Genomic DNA, 20,227 nt, shown 5'->3' on the forward strand with positions numbered 1-20,227 from the left:
TGCTACTCCCAGCTTTGCATCTAATTTGCTGTTCTGTGGTTCACGGTACTAACTTGTAATCTTAATTAATTCATGAGCATTTGGGCACGTTTTGGATGTTTTCGGTGATGTATCACAGTCTGGCTGCTTTGCGATGTCCAGAAGGTAGACAGGGAATCCAAATTCAGCCAATTTACAATACGTTGAAGCAAACTTATACGAGTAGTTTTATTCTGTAGTTACTCATTTTCAAAAGTTGATGAAATATGATCTTTTATTTGCTCTACTCTCTGTGGTTCAGCTGTTGGTCAGTTGTTAGACGAGCAGCAGTCTGCTGCCATCTGCTGGTGAAAGACTGTCACTCCTCCTGAATCACTGCTCAAAACTTCTTAGTCCAAAAGAAGGATTATCATCCTAAAGGAAACTACATCATTGTAATTTATGCAAATAAATATGAAAAAGTATATATCTATAGCAGAAATATAATCCATGTGTTCAGAATGAAAATAAAACATTTAATATCAAATCAAAGTACATTAGTATGTTTTTTAGATTAATAAATGCCCTATTCAGTTATAAAATATAAAATTAAACAACAAAGTTTCTAAATTTTAAATCCTTAGTAGCCTATGTAATTATGCTGTTACTATGCCAACCATGACGCACTGAAACGACTCAGCTTCGCTTTTTTTTGTTAGTAAATGTATTTGTGCATTTGTGAAAGAAGAAATTCTCAACTCTGGATAAAGAAGTAAAACCAGGAACCACAACCTGCTTGGCAGTTTATTCTCCACACTTTGCATATATCAACACTAGGAAACGGATTAATGCGGAGGTCACACGTTGTAGTTCTCGCTATGCGATTGCTACGGTTACAGTGGAAGGAACATGGCGGCTGTCACACAACCACCTGAAGAACGTCGACTCCCTTCGGGACTTTGGGCTGAGAGCCGTCCGACTTTCTGCGAGCCTTTTTCTCCGCCCCGCCCGCTTTGTCCTGGCACTCTGACTGGCCGCTCTGCTGGTGGCCGAATTCAAAGCTGATCCTTAGCTCTCCCATCTGACAGCGAGGCAGAACGTCGGGGATCCACTCGATCACGAAGGGGCTGGACTCCTTCTGGTCCCCAGAACTCGGTCCTGTCGGGGGAACAAAACAGAAGCGAAGTAGAAAAAGAAAATAAATAAAACTGGCAGAGCTACAACTTGCTTCTGTTAGGGGGTTTTAAAACCAAATGTAAGATCGTCTTAAAAAAGGGAAAGTTGACGTACCAACTTTGAGGAAAGTGCGGTGCTCCATTGGTCGTATGGTCGGCGGACGCTCCGTCCTGTAACCGTCTGATGCCTCTGGCTCAGGCGGCAGCTCAGGGAGGTGGAAGCGAGAGTAGGAGCCGTCCAGATTCTTCACAAAACTCTGACTGACCTCCAGTGGCAGCTGGTGGACCAAGCATTTGATCCCTTTACATGCCATCCACTAGAACAATTCTACTGGATATGATCTCATGTCGATTATGTTTATTTACTGTATCTAATGCTACGATGCACCCATTGCCAGAGCAACTGACTGACTAACAGCTTACGTTCAAGGGTACCACATAAAGAACAGAACATTCAGTCGGTTACAATATTATGTCTTCAGGCTTGATTTCTATTTTGCGTGTATTATTAATAATAAAAATATTGTGATCACCTGATTATCTCATTCAACATCTGCTCTCCTCATGATTTGTCAGAGGGTTGGTGTGTGGGTTGGCTTTTTTTTCTAACTGAACTGAAACGCACCAAATTCCACAGCACGTCTACATGTTACGGTTGTCATAGTCAACCTAGCGTAACTGATTTACTTTCTTCTCCCTCACTATTTTATTTTTATGAAAACTTTTCACTGACCTTGTTCTACAGTTGTCATAGTCTTGACAATTAGCAGCAAAGCACTGTGTTTCTTTTCATTTTACATGACACAAGTACATTTAGGATTTAGCGCATTATATTGAGAGCTAAAACCAGGGAGCCGGGGCAGGGATCTCGCACTTTTTATGTCACATTGAAATGTGTCTGTAGTCTGGTCAAAATCAGGTTTTACCTCCGGAGTGTCGAAAATGTGTTTGACGTGCAGCGGATTGGTGAAGTGCCAGGTGTACTTGGAGAAGGAGCCCAGAGGAAGTCCGTCGTTCCTCACAAACGCTTACGTCGGAAACGGAAGACATGTGTTCACACAAGCTGAGCTTTTCTACAAATCTGAAAGGTGTTGTGGACATTTCTGTGCAGACACGGACCTGTTGTGAGGTTGGGCAGTCTCCTCTTCTTAGATCCCAGCGACAGACGCTGCTGGAGGGCGTTGAAGAACTCCTGCGGGATGAGGTAGACCAACGGCTGGGGTTTCCCTGACAGCAAGAAGCACAATTAACATTTAAAGCGATAGCTAAAATCAAACGCTTTGAAAAAGTAAACGTTTTCACTTTGTGTACTCCAAATCGATCATTGTGGAGCTACAGGTAAATTCTAGGCAGTAAAAATCCAACTTTCAGAATAAAATATTTCTATGTTGAAAGAAAAAGAGCTTAAATTGCCTGCAATCTGCTTTCTGGTACTGCCCTCTAGTGGATAAAAGAGTGAACTACATTGGACTAAACCAGCAATGTTGATGCAAAGGAGAAACAAGTGAAGTTATTTTCATACAATGTTGACATTGATGGCATTTTATCATTGTTGATCATGTTTATTTACTGTTAATTTCAAAAACCTCTGATTAGAGCGACTTTATGTGACGGAGCTGAAAAATGTGGCCAATCTGATGATCTGAAATAAAATTTGGTGCCTTCAGAAGTCAGCCAACTAGTAAATCCAGCTGCTGTGTTAACGGTTAGAGAACATTAGAGAACAAGCAGCACAGCAAAGGTGTGGATCCCAAAATACAGGACATGTATTTTGGGACTATTAATTGTATAAAACATGAAGAATCTTCATTCTACTTCACAATCATACACTTGTGCGATTGGTTGGTCAATCGCACAACCTCTGATAAGCATGTTGACGTTTATAGTTGTAAAGGTCAAACTTAACCAAATTCAAGGGTGACGAATACACAGCCTGGGGGTGTTTTGTGGACTTAATAGTTTTATCACAATATCTTTTGGTACTAATGTGATAACAATCAAAGTGACATTACAAACATTTTATCACTTATTTTTTTAGGTATCTGTGTAGTTTTGACTTTATGACATAGAAAGCATTGCCCAACAAATAGAAATTCTGCTCTTGAAAAATTACCAGTGTGCTTCTTTAGGACAACAGTCACAGAAAAAAGTGTGATTTGTTTTGTAATCACTACAGTAACTGGATTTAATCATATTTTCAATTTTACCGATAGTTATTGAGAATCCCACTGAAAAACAGAGGAGAAAAGAGTAAAACTGTTTGTTTGTTGTTTTTTTTTTAAAACAGTAATGTATCTTGACAACTCAAAATTTTTATCACAATAAATGATAAGCGATGCGATAAGTAGCTCCAATGTGCAGCAATATATATGAAAGGACTTTATTGCTGAGGTTACCTTCAAACTGGTAATGCATCGTCTGATGGATCCTCTCGGTCACGCCGGCCAGCCACTGCTGGAAGCCCATCGTCACCGAAGGCTCATCCACAACCTGAGCGCTGCCTGGGGAGAACCCACACAGTTCACTGAAAACTTCACATCGGCTGCCGGTCAAACGTCACGCATGCGACAAGGTCTCTCCGGACGAGCGGAGAGAGTCGGAGAGAAGAACGGCAAAGAGTGAGACCAAGACAGGCAACAGGAGAAAAACAAAACTAGGCAGAGAGGTGAGAAAGGCAGCACCTGCAGCCTTCAGGCCACCAGCAGTTTTCCTCTGACCGGCTTTCCTCAGAGCCGAGGCCGGGGCGCCTTCATTCCCCGCCACTGGGAGGAGCGTCGCAGTGATGGAGGTCAAGAAAGCAGGTTGGGAAGAGGAGGAATACAGACAGAGAAGGCAGCACAGTGGGAAGGTTCAGACCGACGTCAATAAGGGAGAGCGAAGCGGTTTTGCGCGAGATCGGGACGTGTTCGGAACGGCTACCGGAGGCGGGATCGTCCAAACGCTGCTTCTTCGCTTTGTGGGGGGAGTTGTTGGGCTCGGCCTGCTGCAGGGCTTTGTCACCGGCAGAGATCTGCTGCACGCCTGAGGAGGAAACACAGAACACTTTGAAAATCAGCTGTCATTTTAATCTCTTGGCTCTTTTGAAATCTTTCAATTACAACAGCAACCAAGCCTTTTCGCAATAACCAGTTAATTGAATGATGAATTAAAATGAGGTCAATATTTTTCATTCTGATGAATAAAATGTTTTGGAGGGAATTTTTGCTTAAAGACGTCATATTCTATTTAATTTATGGTTTTGGTAGTGTGTGATTTTTATTGCCATTTTATCGATTGTTTTTTTTTTTTTTTGTCTTTTCTTGTTTTTTAAAATATCTTCCATTCCAAGTGTTAAATATTCCTTTAAAAATCTAAATGTATTAATCTTTGAGCAAACTTGCATTATTATGCCATTATCAATGTATTTCTTAATAATGCTCTCAAAAAACACAATATTATCGTGTATCGCAATATTTTCTGCAACAAAACGTACATTTAAGTTGTGTGTTATTTGCATTTTTGTTTATTGCTTTTGGTTGTCATGTTTCATTTCTGGTTATTGAAAATATCTTCCAGTTCCAGTGTTAATATTCCTTAGAAAATCCAAGTTTATTGATCTTTGAAAGGGCACATGTGCATCATAATGCCGTTATCAATGTATCACTTGAAAATTGTTTCAAATCAACAATGTTATTATTTATCGCAATAATTTCTGGGGGAATTTATCGTCCAGCCAAAGTTGTCATAGTGACAGAATTAATCACAATTAATCAGCTCTGACTTACTGATATGATGCTTGTCAGGCTTGTTAAAAGATGACTTGCACAATTTCACACAAATTATTGAAGGATCCTATTTATTCTGAATTTCGGGTAACAGAACAAGGAAATAAAGTCTGGACACACTTTTAAAACAAGCCACAAAGTTTTCTTCTCTCCATACTTAACCCGACCTGAAGAATAGTTGACGAAGGCCGCAAATTCTGCGGCCAGCTTCTCGTTGCTTGAGAAGGCGCACACGCAGGCGTAGAAGTGCAGGCAGTGCTGGGAAGCGGCCGGGAGGGGGCCAGCTCCAACCGGGCCGTGCTTCATCCTTCCTGCGCCGAGCTGGCAGCTGCAGTGAAACGCGCTCCTGTTGTTCTTCTGCGTTTCCGTCTGAGCCACGGTCAGATGCAGCAGGCCCAGCGGGTGCTGCGAGTCCGTGTGGCACTTCACCACCAGGGTGTCTTTGGAAACCCGCTGCACCAGAGGGCCGGGGGACTCCGTGGCCAGCCGCCACAGCTCCTCCCTGGCCTGGATGGAAGCCTGCAAGGCCTCCAGGACGGAGCTCTTGAAGGTGAGCGGCGTGGCGCGGCTCCGGCAGTCAATGGCCTGCTTGATGTGGACGCAGAGGCTGTCGGAGGACGGCTCCGTCGAGGCCGACTCTGGCTCGCGCTTGCTTGACCTCTCGCCCTGCCTGCACGAGGGCAGGAAGCAGCGGCCCAGGTTGATGCGCGTGAGCAGGGTGGCTCCATCCCCAGTCGCGATGGCCGTGTCGGTGGGAACCAGCTCCACGAAGCCCCACTGCGTGGTTCCTCTCCCTCTGTGGCACACTGAAAACACCTGCGCACTTCCGCCCCCGGCTTCCTGCTCCTTCCCGAAACTCTCCTCGTCGCTGTCGGTTATCACCCTCACCACCTCCACCGCGCTTTTCTTGCCGCCTTTGCAGGCCGCCGAGGCATCTCTGAGGGTCACGCCGCAGGCTTTGTTCTTGCAGCTGAGCCCACGGGTGCCGTTGTAGACCCCGCATTGGGGACACTTGCGAATGCCCCGCAGGGTGGCCCTACCCAGGTTGGAGAGAAAGGCGGGAGTTGTGGCCGCGGACCTCCTGCTTTCTCGCTGCTTTGCAGCCAAACTGGACTGGGTGGCGGGAGTTTGAGGGGAGGCCGATGAGGGGGACACGATGACTTCACTGTCCATTTCAAGGGTTTAAGACCAAGCCTTGAAAAAGAGAGAAAACAACTCTCTTTAATTGTTGAGAAAACAATTTAATAGGACTAAAATGTTACATTGGCCGGTTCCACTTTAAGCCAAACTACAAGTGTCCCCAATACAACTTTTTCTCTTCCGATACGATACTGATATCGCTGCTTTGAGTCATGGCCAATACCGATATTGAGCCAAGGATGTATCATGTGCATATTTATTACTTATTTTGTAGCGTGGAATGTTACAAAAGACTTGATTTTGTGGTAATACCCAGGGAATAATACTCAACAATTGCTATGAGAACAACTGCCCAATTTATTGTTAACCAATGGGTCTGTGTGTGGAACAAAGAGCGCTGCTGTATAGAAATGCTGGATCAGAGAGCCTCTATCAGCGTCCTCATATCATAGGTTTTAGATGTTGGTCGATATAATCCAATACTCATTTTTTGGTTGGAATTGGACCAATTTCTGATAACAATATCACCAAAGGGCCTCCTCTAAACCAAACATTTCTCTTAAATCAAAAACCCACCTCAACTGCAAAATGTCCCACATTCAGTTTATTTCGCTGCAAATCTGTATTTAATCAGCAATATGTTAGGCGCACATATAACAAATAAGCTCAAACACATTCTGGCTCTAATTTCATGCCACAGTGATGAAATCCTTCTTCCTCCTCAGCCTTCTGGCGGAACGTTTTGGGACAAAGCTGACATTGTGATCGGTCCATGATATCACCCATGTTGAAAGCTCCGTCTGAAGAAACGCAACCAAGAAGAACGATTCTCGTCTTCACTGCCAAACTCGCCTTTTATCATAGGAAAGTGGAGCATCGAAAGTTTAACCTCTTGCCTCTCAAGAGCTTTAGAATCTATATAGAAATGAACCAAAAGTCTCCTCTGCCACAGTATTCACCAATTCAAGTTAATGCCTTTCAGTACCTCTTGTGATGTCATCAAGCATCTCAGAGAAAAGTTTTGCTCTTTGCTGTGATTTTTAAAAACTTGGTGTCAAAGACAAATCATTAAACGGTGACACACAATTCATTGTCCGGCTGCGTTTCTTCTGGGTCACTGAGAGTCAGTGGGGGGTAAAAACCCATCCACCACTGCAAACCCCCTTTAATCCTGAACTTGTGATAAAAGAACACCGCCTCATTGATCTTGCATCAGTTCAAATGTTTCTAAGTGCTTCAAATGCAACAAGCCTGTGCAGAATTGCTACACAGAACCTTTCGTGACCATACGGTCCGTCTAGCCTTTTTCGCTATGAATATTTTAAGAACAAATGCTCGAACTACCTCTAATCCGCCTCTGTTTGGTCAAATTCTGCTTCACTCTGGCCTCCTAAAGCGTCTCGACCGTCGCCATTCCTCCTTACATCCAGACACCCGCATTGCGCCTGTAACGGGCCTCCCCATTGGCTGGCGGGTGTCACGTGGGGAACAGACAGCGGACGTGCGCTTCGGAAGCGAGGGATCACGGGATATGTAGTTGATTTTTCAACCCGAGCTCCCGGAGGTCTTGTTAGGCGTTTTTCGTTTGAGTTATATCCCGTTTTGGTTTTTTTTTCAGACGGTTTCCAACTTTCCTCACAAGTCATCGCGTACAATGAAGACAAAATGCTGAAACCTACCTCCAGTGTGAGAATGGCAGCCCAAACATTCAACTTTTAGCCATAACAGCTTTATAAATGTAGCCTCTCCAATGACTAATGTATTCTAAAATGACCTGGACCAATATTTAATAGGACATTTTCTGTATTAAAAATTTAAATTACTCTGCCCATCAGCACTCTGACAATTAAAATTGTCAATCTTTTAACCTGGTTGTAATCTTTTTTTTGGACAAAACATTCAAAAGCTTATTCTACAGTCACTTATTAAACAAAATCAAACCAAATTGGGGAGGAAAAAGAATCAGCCAGGGGTCGTCAAGATAAAGCTATTGATTAATTGATCCCCAGCTACAGTAATCAAGTCCTTTAATGTTTTTCACTTTGCCAACAAGAAGGGAGAATTGTTGTTTTGTTTTTTCTAAACTCTTAATGCCACAAAATTGTAAAGGATGAAAGATCGACTGCTGGAAAACAAAACCCAAGGGCTCTGTCTCCGACACCGTACGCCTCACTTACAGAAGTCTGACCAGGAGAAAACCTCCCTCTGAGAAAAATACACTTAAATGCCTTTAGTTTGCAAAATCACAGCTGATGGAACCAAGACATTTCTTGAACACTGTGATTTCTATAGATGAGGCTAGAAACAGCACCTTGTCACAAACATCTCAAATGGGCTGTCAAGCATGGAGGTGGGGGTGTGATGGTCTGGGCTTGTTTAGCAGTTCCATACAGTCACTGTGGGCCATTTAATCTGCTGATTAATGAAATGTCTTAGAATCTGTTGACAGCCGAAAGTGGGCCAGAACTGGATACAGCAGAACAAACACAAAAAAACTGGGGAGAAAATCTGAGACTTTAAGAAAGAAAGAAAGAGCTAAAATTATGATGGAGGTTTTTCAACAGACTGAATCATAGGGTGTGAAAAAAACATCCTTTGACGAAAATTCCAGAGACCAAAGCAGAACAGTTTCTTCTTCTTCACTCCAAAAAGCCCTTTAAACAATAAAACTAAAATCTGGTTTTTCATAAAACAAGGTGAGTTCACCAAAACGCCTCGAGGCACCAATGGGATCTGCACCATGTTGTCACCATGTGATGAAGTTTCCATTTAAGTCTGGAAAACTTTTCGGTGGCCACTTGCTCCATAAACCTCAAAACGGTACATGTGAAGATTCAGCCCTCAATTGTACAGTCAAAGAAACATTTTTTTTTTGAAAGATTGTTTTCAGGGAAACTCGCTGCAAATGACAAACAAATGCTCGATTTGATCGAGTCGTTTCCAAAGAGGAGAAGGAAACGGTGTAAACGTGAGCTGTTATAAACGCCAGCTTTTGGATTTTTTTTCTTCTTTTTTTTAATGGGACAAAGCAAAAACACAAACCATGTCACTGATGCATGAACAGAACTCATCTTCTCAAAAACATAGGCTGAAAACATTCATAGGCACTGCCTACTCTCTTGTCTTTATTTTTGTTAAATTAAAAGTAACTTAACTTGATAAGGCAACAAAATGGATTTTTCCAATTCTACGGACATGACTGGAGACAAGCTGCAAAAGTCTTGAGCGCTAGAAGTAGGTTTCGGAATCTATAAAAACAATCACTACAATGGTGTGAAACAATAATTTAAGTTATAAAGTTGTTTTTTGTTGTTGTTTGTTTGTTTTTCTTTAAGTTTAATCTAAAGACTTCCGCATTACATAGCAATGCCGCTTGTCCTCCAGTCTGCTGGACGAGTGAAACGTTGCTCTGCTTCTACCAGCACTGGACAGAGATGCTACTTTCCAACAGGCGCCGGGATCGTTTTCCCCCAACCAGGAGCAAGCACGCATTCTCCTTCAACATGTCTTTATACAGCTTTAGTACAATTAAACAGACTGTTTGGCTATTTACATATAACAGGCTTCCAAATAAAAACCGCAGAAAAAGTGGAATGCAAAAAAAAAAAAAAAAAAAAAAAAAGAAAGAAAGAAAATTTAGAGTACTTCAAATTTTGTGGAAGGATAACTAACTTTTGTGCAATCTTTGTCTGCCTGTACGTAAGATAAGAGTGGCAGTAATCCCTGCAATTGTTTAGATATATACGAATTTCCAAAAAAACACAAAAACAAACAAACAAAAAAAATAATAAATCAGGTCGACAGCCACGTCCAAACGTAAAAAGGATCTCGCGTGTACATGATTCGATGGCGTCGCCTCAACGTTTTCTCAGTCCTGAAATGAAACACAAAAGGCGAAAGCTCTTTATACAATGTCAGCATTTAACGTTGCCCGGAAATAAAAAGAAAAAAAATCTTTCTCAAGCAGTTTTGTAGCAAACCACTCCCCCGTCACAATTAAAAAAAAAGATACAATGGCGTAGTCCCGTTTGGGTTTATTGGGGGGTACATGACGGCGATGTAGTCTTGGTGAGTAAAAGCGTCAGTTCATGCACTCACACACACACACACACACGCTGACACACACACTTCTTTATCCACAGATGAGTTCCTCTGTCTGTTCCGTCCGGTTCCGGTCGCGGTCCAGGATATGGTATGAAGAAGCTCTGGCGTTTGTTTGCAGGTTTTTGTTGTGACCAGTTTCCTTCCCAACCTGCTGACCTCCACGGTTCATCAGAATGAACGAGAGCGCACCCCGAGAACGAGCGGACAGGTTGGCGGCGCTTCAACGGAGAGAAAAAGGAACAGCTCTTTGTCGGTATGTGGAGCGGCTGTGTTTGAAATACTGTAGGTTACCGAGCACCGCGACTCGTCGTCTCACCGCCTTCCCCTGGACTGTTGATCGTTAAATAGTGATATAAAATTCGGCCCTTGATCTTTGGCTTTCAGGGGCTGAGGACACAGAAATGTAACACTTGTTTTCTTTTCAACTAAACCCTCTCTGCTAGAAATATAATAAACATGTTAAGTTTGCATTTGGCCATGAACACACCAAACAATAAAAATGGAGGAGTGGAGGGGGGTCCAGGAATGCACTGTGCATTAGCGGTGGCTTTATCAGTGTTTAATGTGTATATAGTCATGTTTCAACCTGCTGATTTGGGCAGTGGGTGAGGCTTTGGGCCGGTTTAAAAAGAAAAAAGAAGAAGAAGAAGAAAAAAAGAAGAAAAAAAAAGAAAATGGCAGACCAGCTTCACTAGGAGTAATTTTTGTGGTGTGACAGTCAGAGCACGTCTGGTGCGCTCCTTCCTTCCCCCAGCAGAGTGTAATCCTGGTGTCCTTGAGCGCTAAGAGAGGGTGGGGGTGTGGGGGTCTGTGATCAGTGGGTGGGGTATCCAGTGGTGCTCATGCCTGCCTGGTTGGTTAGCATTGTTCCGTTGACTCCCTGCCCGGGCTCCACCATGCCCCCGTTGCTCACGGCGCCCACGCCCGTCCATCCAGCGCCAGCATGTAAATGACTAAAACAGGAAACGACAATTAGAAACGGGTGCTGAACGTTTTACTAGACATAAAACAAAACGACCGGGAAAAAAATATATATAAAAATCGCTGAAATGTGGATTTCCTTACGCAGAGCAAAGCAGTGATCCGGCACAACAGACTGAAAAATACTCTGGCACTTTAGAGGCATAAAAACAAGAGATCAAATCCAAATCTGATGCTTTTCATTTGAAGGAAAAGTCTACCATTTGCTTTGACAGAAAAGCAAATGAAAAACAACAATACTTGTAAAATGCAAAGCTTTCATCGGGAACTTTTAGAGGGCAACTAATAAGTTAAAAGCCTTAATAGTTGCCCTCTCTCTCTGTAAGCTGTGAGCCAAGTTATCTGGAATCTCTCCTTGGTAAAATTAGCAGCGCCTGAACTTGGAGTACGCCCAGACATTCTTCATTACGGTACTGGAGCATTACAAGGTACTGCGCCTTCAAAAGCCACAGCAGAACAAGACGTGGGTGACTACTGTTTGTTTGGAGTTTTTTTTAAAACATCTTTTACATAAACTTCACTTTGAAGAGCCTAAACTATTAGACTTTTACAGTGAGTTTCATGGTAAACACAGAAATTAAGTATCTGAGTAAACTTTATTTAGATAGCACCTTTTGCAGGTGGAAAACCACAAACTGTTTTACCAAATACAAGACCTAAAAACACACAAGATCAAACAGAATACATGTGGTATAAATCATAAACAACGTGTTCTCAGCTGCTTTTTAAAGGCAGTCGGTGTAGCTTTATTTTGATTGGTAAAACGTTTCCACTCACTTGTAGCCCTGCTGATCCCAGGCCTGTCCGTAGACGCCATAGCTCGGCACCTGCCATCCGTTGGGCACGTACTGACCGATCTGTTGCGTGTTGCTGTACCACTGGCCCCACTGGTTGTAGGGCTGGGCTGCAAAGCTCAGCGTGTTCTGCTGAAATACAGACAAGATTGTTTGAGGAGCAAAATAACATAAAAAAAAAGAAATAACAGAAGTTGTGTTCTTTGTTTCTAAAGGAAAAATAAAGATTGGTCCTACCTGTGCCATCTGTACCTGCTGTATGGGGCCCTGTACAATGTCTGTTGTTTCTTTCCCCCAGTAGCACTTTACAATGTTGCCCTCTATTGAGGTGCCATTTACAGAAACTATGGCATGAGCTGCGGCCTCGTGGGAGTTAAACCTGTGCAGAGAAAAAAAAACTAAGACATTATGTACTACCTGATATCAAGTCATCCTGTAAAGTTCATCCTCTGCCTAAAACAGGTGCATCTAAAATTAGGCATGCACTGATCCACTTTTTTCACTTCCGATACCAATACCTGAGATTTTGTATCGCCCGATACCGATCTGATACAGAAAAACAGACATAAATGTACTGAATTAAAACTTCATTTGATAACTCTGGACCAACACACTTAAATACACCAATAGCTTCTCAAGCTTCGTCAAAACAGCTTTCATTTGTTCAGACGGTGAAATTAGGATAATAACGATCATAATAAATAAATAAAGAAATAGTAAGTTGACTCGTTTGGTCAAACGTGTCTAAATAAAGTGGACCAAACCTTCTTTCAACTGGTTCACAAAGAACAATTAGGAATCCTAAACATAATGTAAAATAAATAAAGAATGAAGTCGCTCAGGTGTCCCTGGACACCTGATCTGATTTTTTAAAAATGTCGGGACCGATACAGATATTAATATCGGATCAGTTCTTCTCTATTACAAACCAGTTTACCTCACAAAGGAGTAGCCTTTTTCTGGGAAAACGCGGATCTCCATTATTTGGCCAAAAGGTGAGAAGGTCTGTCTCATTATTTGCTCTGTGAAGTAAAATAAAAATAAAATAAAATAAGGTTTTAAAATTGTGCTTCCAAGACTTCACCATGGTGTCATCGAACAGCTGCTCACCTGTGAGACCTTGTGTGACTCCTCCACAGTAGACTGTGCAGTTACTGAGGCTGGACTGGTTTAACACCTCATCGAAAGAGAGCTGTTTGGTACTGGCTGCTAAAAAATAAATGAAAGATGGAGGAGAACATGACAAATACGAATGCTGATGGCGCACAAAGAAGGTCCAGGACAAAACGCAGTGAGCTAGAAACTAAAGACTAACGAAAACGCAGTGGCGTCCGATTTGCACATAATCCTACCGACGGCAAATGTGAATCGCTGCAAACTTACTTTCATTTGTCGTTTTAGGAGCAGGCTTCCTCGTGGCCCAGTTGGTCCTTATCTGCCGCCCTCCTAGCCACTGACCCCCCATTTGCTGGATGGCGTTCTCTGCATCCTGAACACGCAAAGAGAGTTAAAAAAAGAAACGCTGATCGCACATTAGAGCTGGAGCTCAGGACCAGCAGACAGATCAGTGAAGACACACTCACCCATTTGTTGAAGAAGGAGACAAAACCATAGCCTTTAGATTTACCTGTGGCCATGTCTTTCACAACGCGACAGTCCCTGCATGTAAACACAGTCACACAGTTTGATTAAACAGGTTAATTATAATAATAATAATAATTTGTGTTTCACATTAGAAGTTGTTCAGAGGTATTAGGAAGTGCTGATAGATTGAAAATGGAGCAGATGAGCATCTTATGTCATCAAATTAAGATGCAGCTGAAATTCAAATTCAAAAATAAGTCTGAAACGTAAGGCAGTAAACACAATATATAATTTTGCTTTTATTTTAATTAGGGTCATGAACTGCACTCATAATTATCTTCCCCATCGATCCGATTCTCAGATCGGTACCGAGCTTCAGTTTAACATTTCTGAAAGAAAAACAGCCTTCTTTCAAAACTTGTGGTTCTACTTTTGTTTCTGATAGTTTCTCTGTTCCTCTTGATTCGTTCAAAATTGCCAAGCGCTTTGTGAGCATGAGCAGCAGAAATATTTTGAGGGGAAGAGCGTCAGACGTGTAGTGATGAGGAGAAACTTACGATATTTTTCCAAAAGGAGCAAAAGCTGCTTTTATGTCATCTGTGGTGATTTCTGGACTAAGGTCTCCAACAAAAACATGGAAGTGACCTGAAAACATAAGAAAAGCAAAGATTTTTAGAAAATAAAATTGAACATTGTAAAAATACCTAGAGGAATATGGCCTAGAATATAAAAACAATCTAAGCCAACATCTCACATATGAACTACACAAATAGAAAAATTCAATTTTAAACAGCACCATGCATGTTTTGTAAAAGGAATCATAACCACTGAACCTTATGGAGTTTTGTCCATACAAACTGAAATTCTAGGTGTGTGTGTAAATCAATGGGTTTTTTTTTCCACATATACAAATGTACAAGTCTGTGTATAAATGACTAATTGCGAGCGTCGTCACGCGAGTTACTTACTGCTCGTGTCTTTCTTCTGGCTCGTTGGGGTCGTGGCCCAGTTGACCTTCACCTCCTGCAAGAGACACAAGACGCAAAGAGCAGGGGAAGACGAAAACGTGAGACGCGCTCCAAGAAGAAAAGCGGGTTGCTGTTCTCTGATTAGAGGGTGGGGGGCAGGGGGTCACACAACCAGTTTTACTTTTGGTTTTATTTCGTGATTGAGAACTCCTGATTAGGACGGCCTCGGAAAAGCCACAGAAATACTTATTAAACCACCAACACAAACCAATTATCCATGGTTGTCTAATTTTACATATAGCCTGCATCAATTAAGACATTGCTATACAGTGGAGTACATAAAAGGATATTATGTTCAGGCTAGTAATTTGGAGTAAAACTGTAGGAAGTAAGGTCCAAATAACAAGGGACTTACAAACAAGTGATTTTTACGAACTTGTTATACTCCTCAAATGGTCCTTCAATACCTGTTGAGGATAAAATATTTTCAACTCAAAGTATTTTCCTTAAGAATTGCTCTTATGTGGATTCTACGTGGAAATAAGGTTGCAAAGAACACACAGCATTAAATATGTAGGGGTGGGGGGAGCACAGAAGAGCATCAATTAAAATCAGGTCAAAGAAAATAACATTTAATTCAATTAATCCATAAAAACAGACAAAATGGAGGATGAAGAGAAAAAACAGGACTGTATTCATATTGTATTCATTAGCATGTTCTGCTGTACAGAAGCCCAACACGTGTTAACATAACCTAAATAGTACAAACGCAGAGAAATCATCTGGTTACCGAGCGATTTTCAGTTTGATATGCCCCGATCAGTGATTGGACGATTAAAACCCCAATCGGTGGACACAGCAAGCTAAGCGCTACCAGGTTACTGCAAACACTCTTTGTGCCAATGCTATGTCTGAGTGAAGAAAAAGGAAAAAACAACTAGAAATGCAAGCTTTTTTCAAGAAAATTGTGGTTTCTGTTACACAGAGTCTGCAGTTGTGAATGAGCGAGCAAGACTTTAACAATTAAAAGAGGTAAAAACGTTAAAAGATGATCCACATTCGCCATAACATGTAATAATGGATTCAGAGATGTTTAGGAAATTTAAGGAGTTCAGAGTAAGATCTAAAATGCTTAGGATTGTTCAAAATTTGTAAAATTTAATTTCTGTAGTTGTGCTGCGGATATTCTGACCACTTTACCTCACTTTGCTACTTTCTTCTTCTACTATTCTCCAATTCGGATTATTTGCTTTTATTTCAACTGTACACTCTACGTTCGCTCAGTTTTTTTTCCTCTCCATAGACGTTAAATCCGGCCTGTCGTTCCGTTTTGACTGTGGTAACCTGCCAACAATAGATGTTCGCACCGAGGTTTCCTCTTTCCTCTCCACAGTCGCTACATTCATGCTTTGCAGGAGGGATTACTGTCGAGTCAACGACATGGATCGTCTGGCGTCACTATACGTTTGACCAGGAGGAGTGAATGCTGGATTTAACTAGATGTTGCACTTTTTGAAACTAATTTGAATAATAAGCTGAACTCCATGCATCGTTTGATAGCTGGATCAATTGGGATGTAATAGATTGAAGTTTTTGGGGTTTTTTTTTTGTAACTTTCCCTTGAGATGTCATGTTGTGTATTAGTGTTATAGAAACAAACTGAATTGAAATTTGTGAATCATTTTAAAAACAACCTCGACTCAGTTCTGAATGTAAATAAGGAAGGATGGAAAATATTCTAAATGCATGAGAAGAACGGACATTATTAAGTTTTATTATAGCGTTACAGAGGTGAGGTGTTAGGGTATAAAAGGTGAAAGGATGAAGTTGAGGAATGAAAAAGTATTTCATTCTTAATTTGATTGAAGAGAGGTGAAAAGTAACATTTCTGGTGATCTTTAAAGATGCAAGAATTCATTTGGAAGAAGATTAAGCCCAGAAAGCAAAATACACCAATCAATATATTAATGTTAGGATGGGAAAGTGATCAAAATCAGAAAGAAAACTGCTGAGAAACTAAAAATAAAACGTACTTTCGCAGCAACATGCGACGCAAACGTAGGCTTTCCTATTTCTGCCTTTTTTTTTTCTTGACTACTTTGTCTGGACACAGTCTGAATACTGTCCTGCAATAAATTAGCTTTAATGAATTCTACCTGATACACATTAAGACAGTAGAGGCTCCACTTAACCTGCAACATAAAATCACAAATATCAGAAGACTAGCTGATGGAAGCAAACAAAAGAAAATCACCGACGTGCATATTTTATATTAAAAGACGAAACAGGAAAGTTCTCGACGCAGAACTCAAAACGTGACTAAAAATCCCTAAGCAACGCTCTCAAGATTTTTGAAACATTCGAAGAGAGAATGATTAAAGCAGCACTCCCAACTCAGACATTTTGTACACAGGGAATAAAGTAAACATGAAGCAGAGCAGGAAAACAGGAAGTAATCCGTATTTTAACGGGTTGTTTGTTTATAACCTTGCCCGCCCGGCCTCACCCTCGGCGGCTCGCTAAGGAGATATGATAGCTTACCTTACCCAGTATTTTCCGACCATTCATGGCTGCGATTGTAGCAGTGGCGTGTCTATGCTCATAGAACTCCACAAAGCAGTATGGATCGTGACCTGCTGTCTGGAGTGGACAAGAGACACAGATTCAACAAATGCGCTCTGAATTAAACGATAAAAATGGGAGGCCGCGTAATTAGCGCGCCGCTGGGAAAGAAAAAAAAAATAGCTTAGCATCACAGACATCAGAATAGGGTCAGTCGAAGTAAATACAAGGCACCAGTGAGACGAAATGCAATAAAGTGAACTCACATCTACTATCATTTTGCAGCTTTTACAAGGCCCGATCTGGCTGAACAATTCCAAGATGAGGGCCTCCGTAACGTCCCGGGACAGATTCCCCACATACCTGCACACGCAAACACAAACAGCACCAAGAAAACATGAGTGACTGTTCACGATGATGTGGTAGCAGGAAGCGTATACACGTTGTCTCGTCTGGAGCTAAATGCAGATGGAGGAGGATTGGAAGATGGTTGAAAGTTTTGGGAAGACACAAGACACAAAAAGCTGTTTAAAAGACATGTTAGTTTGAAAAAGAGCTTTTTCAGCCATTTAGCATCTTTTTGCTTTATTTCCTTTTTATTGCAAAGTTTTAAGGCTACATCTCTCCTTAGGGATGTTTTATTAAACCGCCACTGGCGGCGAGTTGCTCTTAGCGATTACCAGGAAGGCTGAACATGTTACAGCCAAGCTCTGGTTTGATTGTGTTGAGATTTTAATCTCCGTCCGACTTGGAACGCGCTGGATTTGGAAGATTTTCGGAAAAAGTTGAGGCGAGGATTTACAAGAGGAGTGGGGTAAAATGTTAAAAATGATGTTTTGGTCAGTTTATAAATTACGCTATAATGTTATAAATCCCCCTCTGCTAACACCCCTCAAGAATCTGTGTTCACTAAGAAACATAGGACAGAAAGTCCTGACCCAGTTATTCCCATTGCATTATGTAGGAATCTGCTGGCAGCAAGATCCTAACACCCAACAGGTCACTGAGTATGAAAATCCTTTATAAATATTAAGCCATTTCCTTTTTAGATACGGCGTTAAATACATATATACATATAAAATGTGGAAAAATTGTTAAATACAAAAATGCTTTCGGTGAAGTAGTCTTTAAAACTTAGTTGATGCTAAAAGTGAAGAAATTGGGTTTTAAATAATAAATTCCAAATGAAACTAAAATTCTTAGCTTCCAAGAGGCAAAGAAAATACATAAATAAATAAATCTTTGGGAATTTGGGAGAGAGAAAAAATAAATAGCAGTATGAAGAACTGAAATCAACCAAAATATTAAATTTCAACTTCGCCACATCATTTTAGTTTTCCCCGCTTTGTTCCAATAAATAGATTTTTGCCACAGTTGCAAACAACGTTCAATTTAACATTCATGGTTGCATTTATTTACACAGAAGACCCAAAACAAAGCATTCCTTTCAATAACGAAATCATCAGAAATCATTAAACTCCATAAACAGATAATGCTCATAATATTTAATGTAGTTTCTGCATGCTGATTTTTCATCATTAACCTTGAACTGATTTCTGTTTGTCAACTAACTCCACAACCCTAAAGAACACTGGTACGGTTTTCAAATTAAAAAACAGTTTATATAGTTGCTAAAATCAAGCCCACTGTGCTGCAAGCTGCTTACAAACCCATACTGACACATAATCATATATATATATATATTTGTACAGATCATCACCAAACATTTCAGAAAAAGACTAAATGCATTTAATATTGCTTGTCTCGCTAGTTTATTGTGTTGAATAGTGACTACTACAATAGCCCAGGCTTTAGGGATGATGTTATAAAACTACTGGCCTTCACAATGACCAACATCATCAATGTACCGTTGTTCGGGAGTGAATGACACAAAATAGTACAGCTTAACGCACCTTTACTTACAGTAGGAGTTTGAACGGAATGGTTTCCGTTGCCATATACTTTTTTTTCAAAAGCCCAAAAGGAAAACGCGCTTCCATTGTACTCGAAGGAAGAAGCTTGATCCAATTGGTATTTTTAGGATTTTTCTGGAAGTAGCTAGCTTAGTTATGTGGCTAGCATTAAACGTTTCGATCACATCAACTGTAAACCTTCCAGAAAATGTGCTGTTGCTACCGAGATACCAGCTGGACAGCTCCACCTCACAGAACTGATTCTCGTTCAAAAACCGGTATTATGAGACGTTCCTATTTACATGTACCGCTCAACGTTGTGTGACGAACACAAGCGGCTAGCTAAGAGCAACGCAGTCATACACTTACAGGGTTTTCGGCTGCTCGTCGTCCATTATGTCTCACTTGGTGGCCGAAAACAAGTCGCGACCTTGTGAGCAAATCCACGACAGTCGCGGTCAGCTGTCGGTGACACGGTCGGGACACTTTAATACGAGGTGTAGAGGGTTTTGACACCGTTGTTAGCCTTCGGAGTGAACAATGGGCTGCCGACAAAGATGGCGGAGCGACCGGGGGCCGATTCCAAACGCGCATGCGCGACAGTTCAGCCAAAGGCGAGTTGGACGCAAATGTAGATTTCGTGTTAGGGTTGTTGTTTTTGTTGTTGTTTTTGCGCTAAAACAATATTTTTAAAAAATATTTTCAAGTCAATAATACTTGGTAACATTTGACCTGTTCTATAGTAGGAAAAGAAATGTTGCACAATGAAAGGTCAGATTGTAACAACTAAAAGTGTAACAATTACACGTTTATTGCTACGTTTCATTTCCTGTCAAGATTTCTGTTTGAAAAAAACAAAAACAAATGCAAAGCATCTAAATTATCCATCCTCCTTCTACGTATGTTGAATGCAACACAAAACAACTTTTTTTCCCACATCAACTGCAATGTTATTAATATACATATGTATAATGGAACATTGCACTTTATTTTCTGTTAGATGTCACCTTTTCAACTAATTTCATGTATATATGGCACTAGTCCTTTATCACATAAAATGAAAAATAACGCATATTATCCTAAATGTTAAAATAGTTTAATATTTTTCATTGGATTATGGGTTATTTCCTGTTACACATGACTTTTAGTGACAATTTCTAGAATGATCACATTTATCCTAATATTCAACATTAAAATGTTGCACTAACCAGAATAAAGGTGTTTTGGTGTTTTTTGCCTCTTTTGCAGGTAGGCATTTCTCCATCACATGTACTTTCTGTTAAA

The 20,227-nt window shown here is 41.0% G+C and overlaps 2 protein-coding genes across 6 annotated transcripts; both read right to left on the reverse strand.

Moving 5' to 3' along the window:
- Window positions 1–748: 748 nt before the first annotated feature.
- On the reverse strand, window positions 749–7,470 carry cunh2orf42 (chromosome unknown C2orf42 homolog). Of its 2 annotated transcripts, XM_055052254.1 has the most exons (9): window positions 7,382–7,470; window positions 5,065–6,091; window positions 4,053–4,154; window positions 3,815–3,895; window positions 3,530–3,634; window positions 2,253–2,360; window positions 2,060–2,160; window positions 1,249–1,411; window positions 749–1,116 (listed from the first exon to the last, which is right to left on the reverse strand). In XM_055052254.1, the coding sequence occupies exons 2-9, from the start codon at window positions 6,068–6,070 to the stop codon at window positions 878–880; spliced, it is 1,905 nt and encodes a 634-aa protein (XP_054908229.1). In that variant the 5' UTR covers window positions 6,071–6,091; window positions 7,382–7,470; the 3' UTR covers window positions 749–877. The 2 variants fall into 2 exon arrangements, with proteins under 2 accessions (XP_054908229.1, XP_054908230.1); XM_055052255.1 differs by lacking the exon at window positions 3,815–3,895.
- A 1,651-nt stretch (window positions 7,471–9,121) lies between these two features.
- Window positions 9,122–19,542, reverse strand: LOC129374120 (cytotoxic granule associated RNA binding protein TIA1-like). 4 transcript variants are annotated; one of them, XM_055052345.1, is made up of 12 exons: window positions 19,313–19,542; window positions 17,297–17,393; window positions 17,010–17,108; window positions 14,469–14,523; window positions 14,058–14,145; window positions 13,500–13,575; window positions 13,300–13,405; window positions 13,027–13,122; window positions 12,854–12,938; window positions 12,154–12,295; window positions 11,900–12,048; window positions 9,122–11,094 (listed from the first exon to the last, which is right to left on the reverse strand). In XM_055052345.1, the coding sequence occupies exons 1-12, from the start codon at window positions 19,336–19,338 to the stop codon at window positions 10,956–10,958; spliced, it is 1,158 nt and encodes a 385-aa protein (XP_054908320.1). In that variant the 5' UTR covers window positions 19,339–19,542; the 3' UTR covers window positions 9,122–10,955. The 4 variants fall into 4 exon arrangements, with proteins under 4 accessions (XP_054908320.1, XP_054908322.1, XP_054908321.1 ...); XM_055052347.1 differs by having other exon boundaries at window positions 11,900–12,045; window positions 12,169–12,295; window positions 13,027–13,125; XM_055052346.1 differs by having other exon boundaries at window positions 11,900–12,045; window positions 13,027–13,125.
- Between the last annotated feature and the right edge of the window lie 685 nt (window positions 19,543–20,227).

This window comes from Poeciliopsis prolifica, unplaced genomic scaffold (assembly GCF_027474105.1).
Source record: "Poeciliopsis prolifica strain line A6 unplaced genomic scaffold, Auburn_PproV2 SCAFFOLD035, whole genome shotgun sequence".
In the NCBI taxonomy this organism is placed as follows: Eukaryota; Metazoa; Chordata; class Actinopteri; order Cyprinodontiformes; family Poeciliidae; genus Poeciliopsis; species Poeciliopsis prolifica.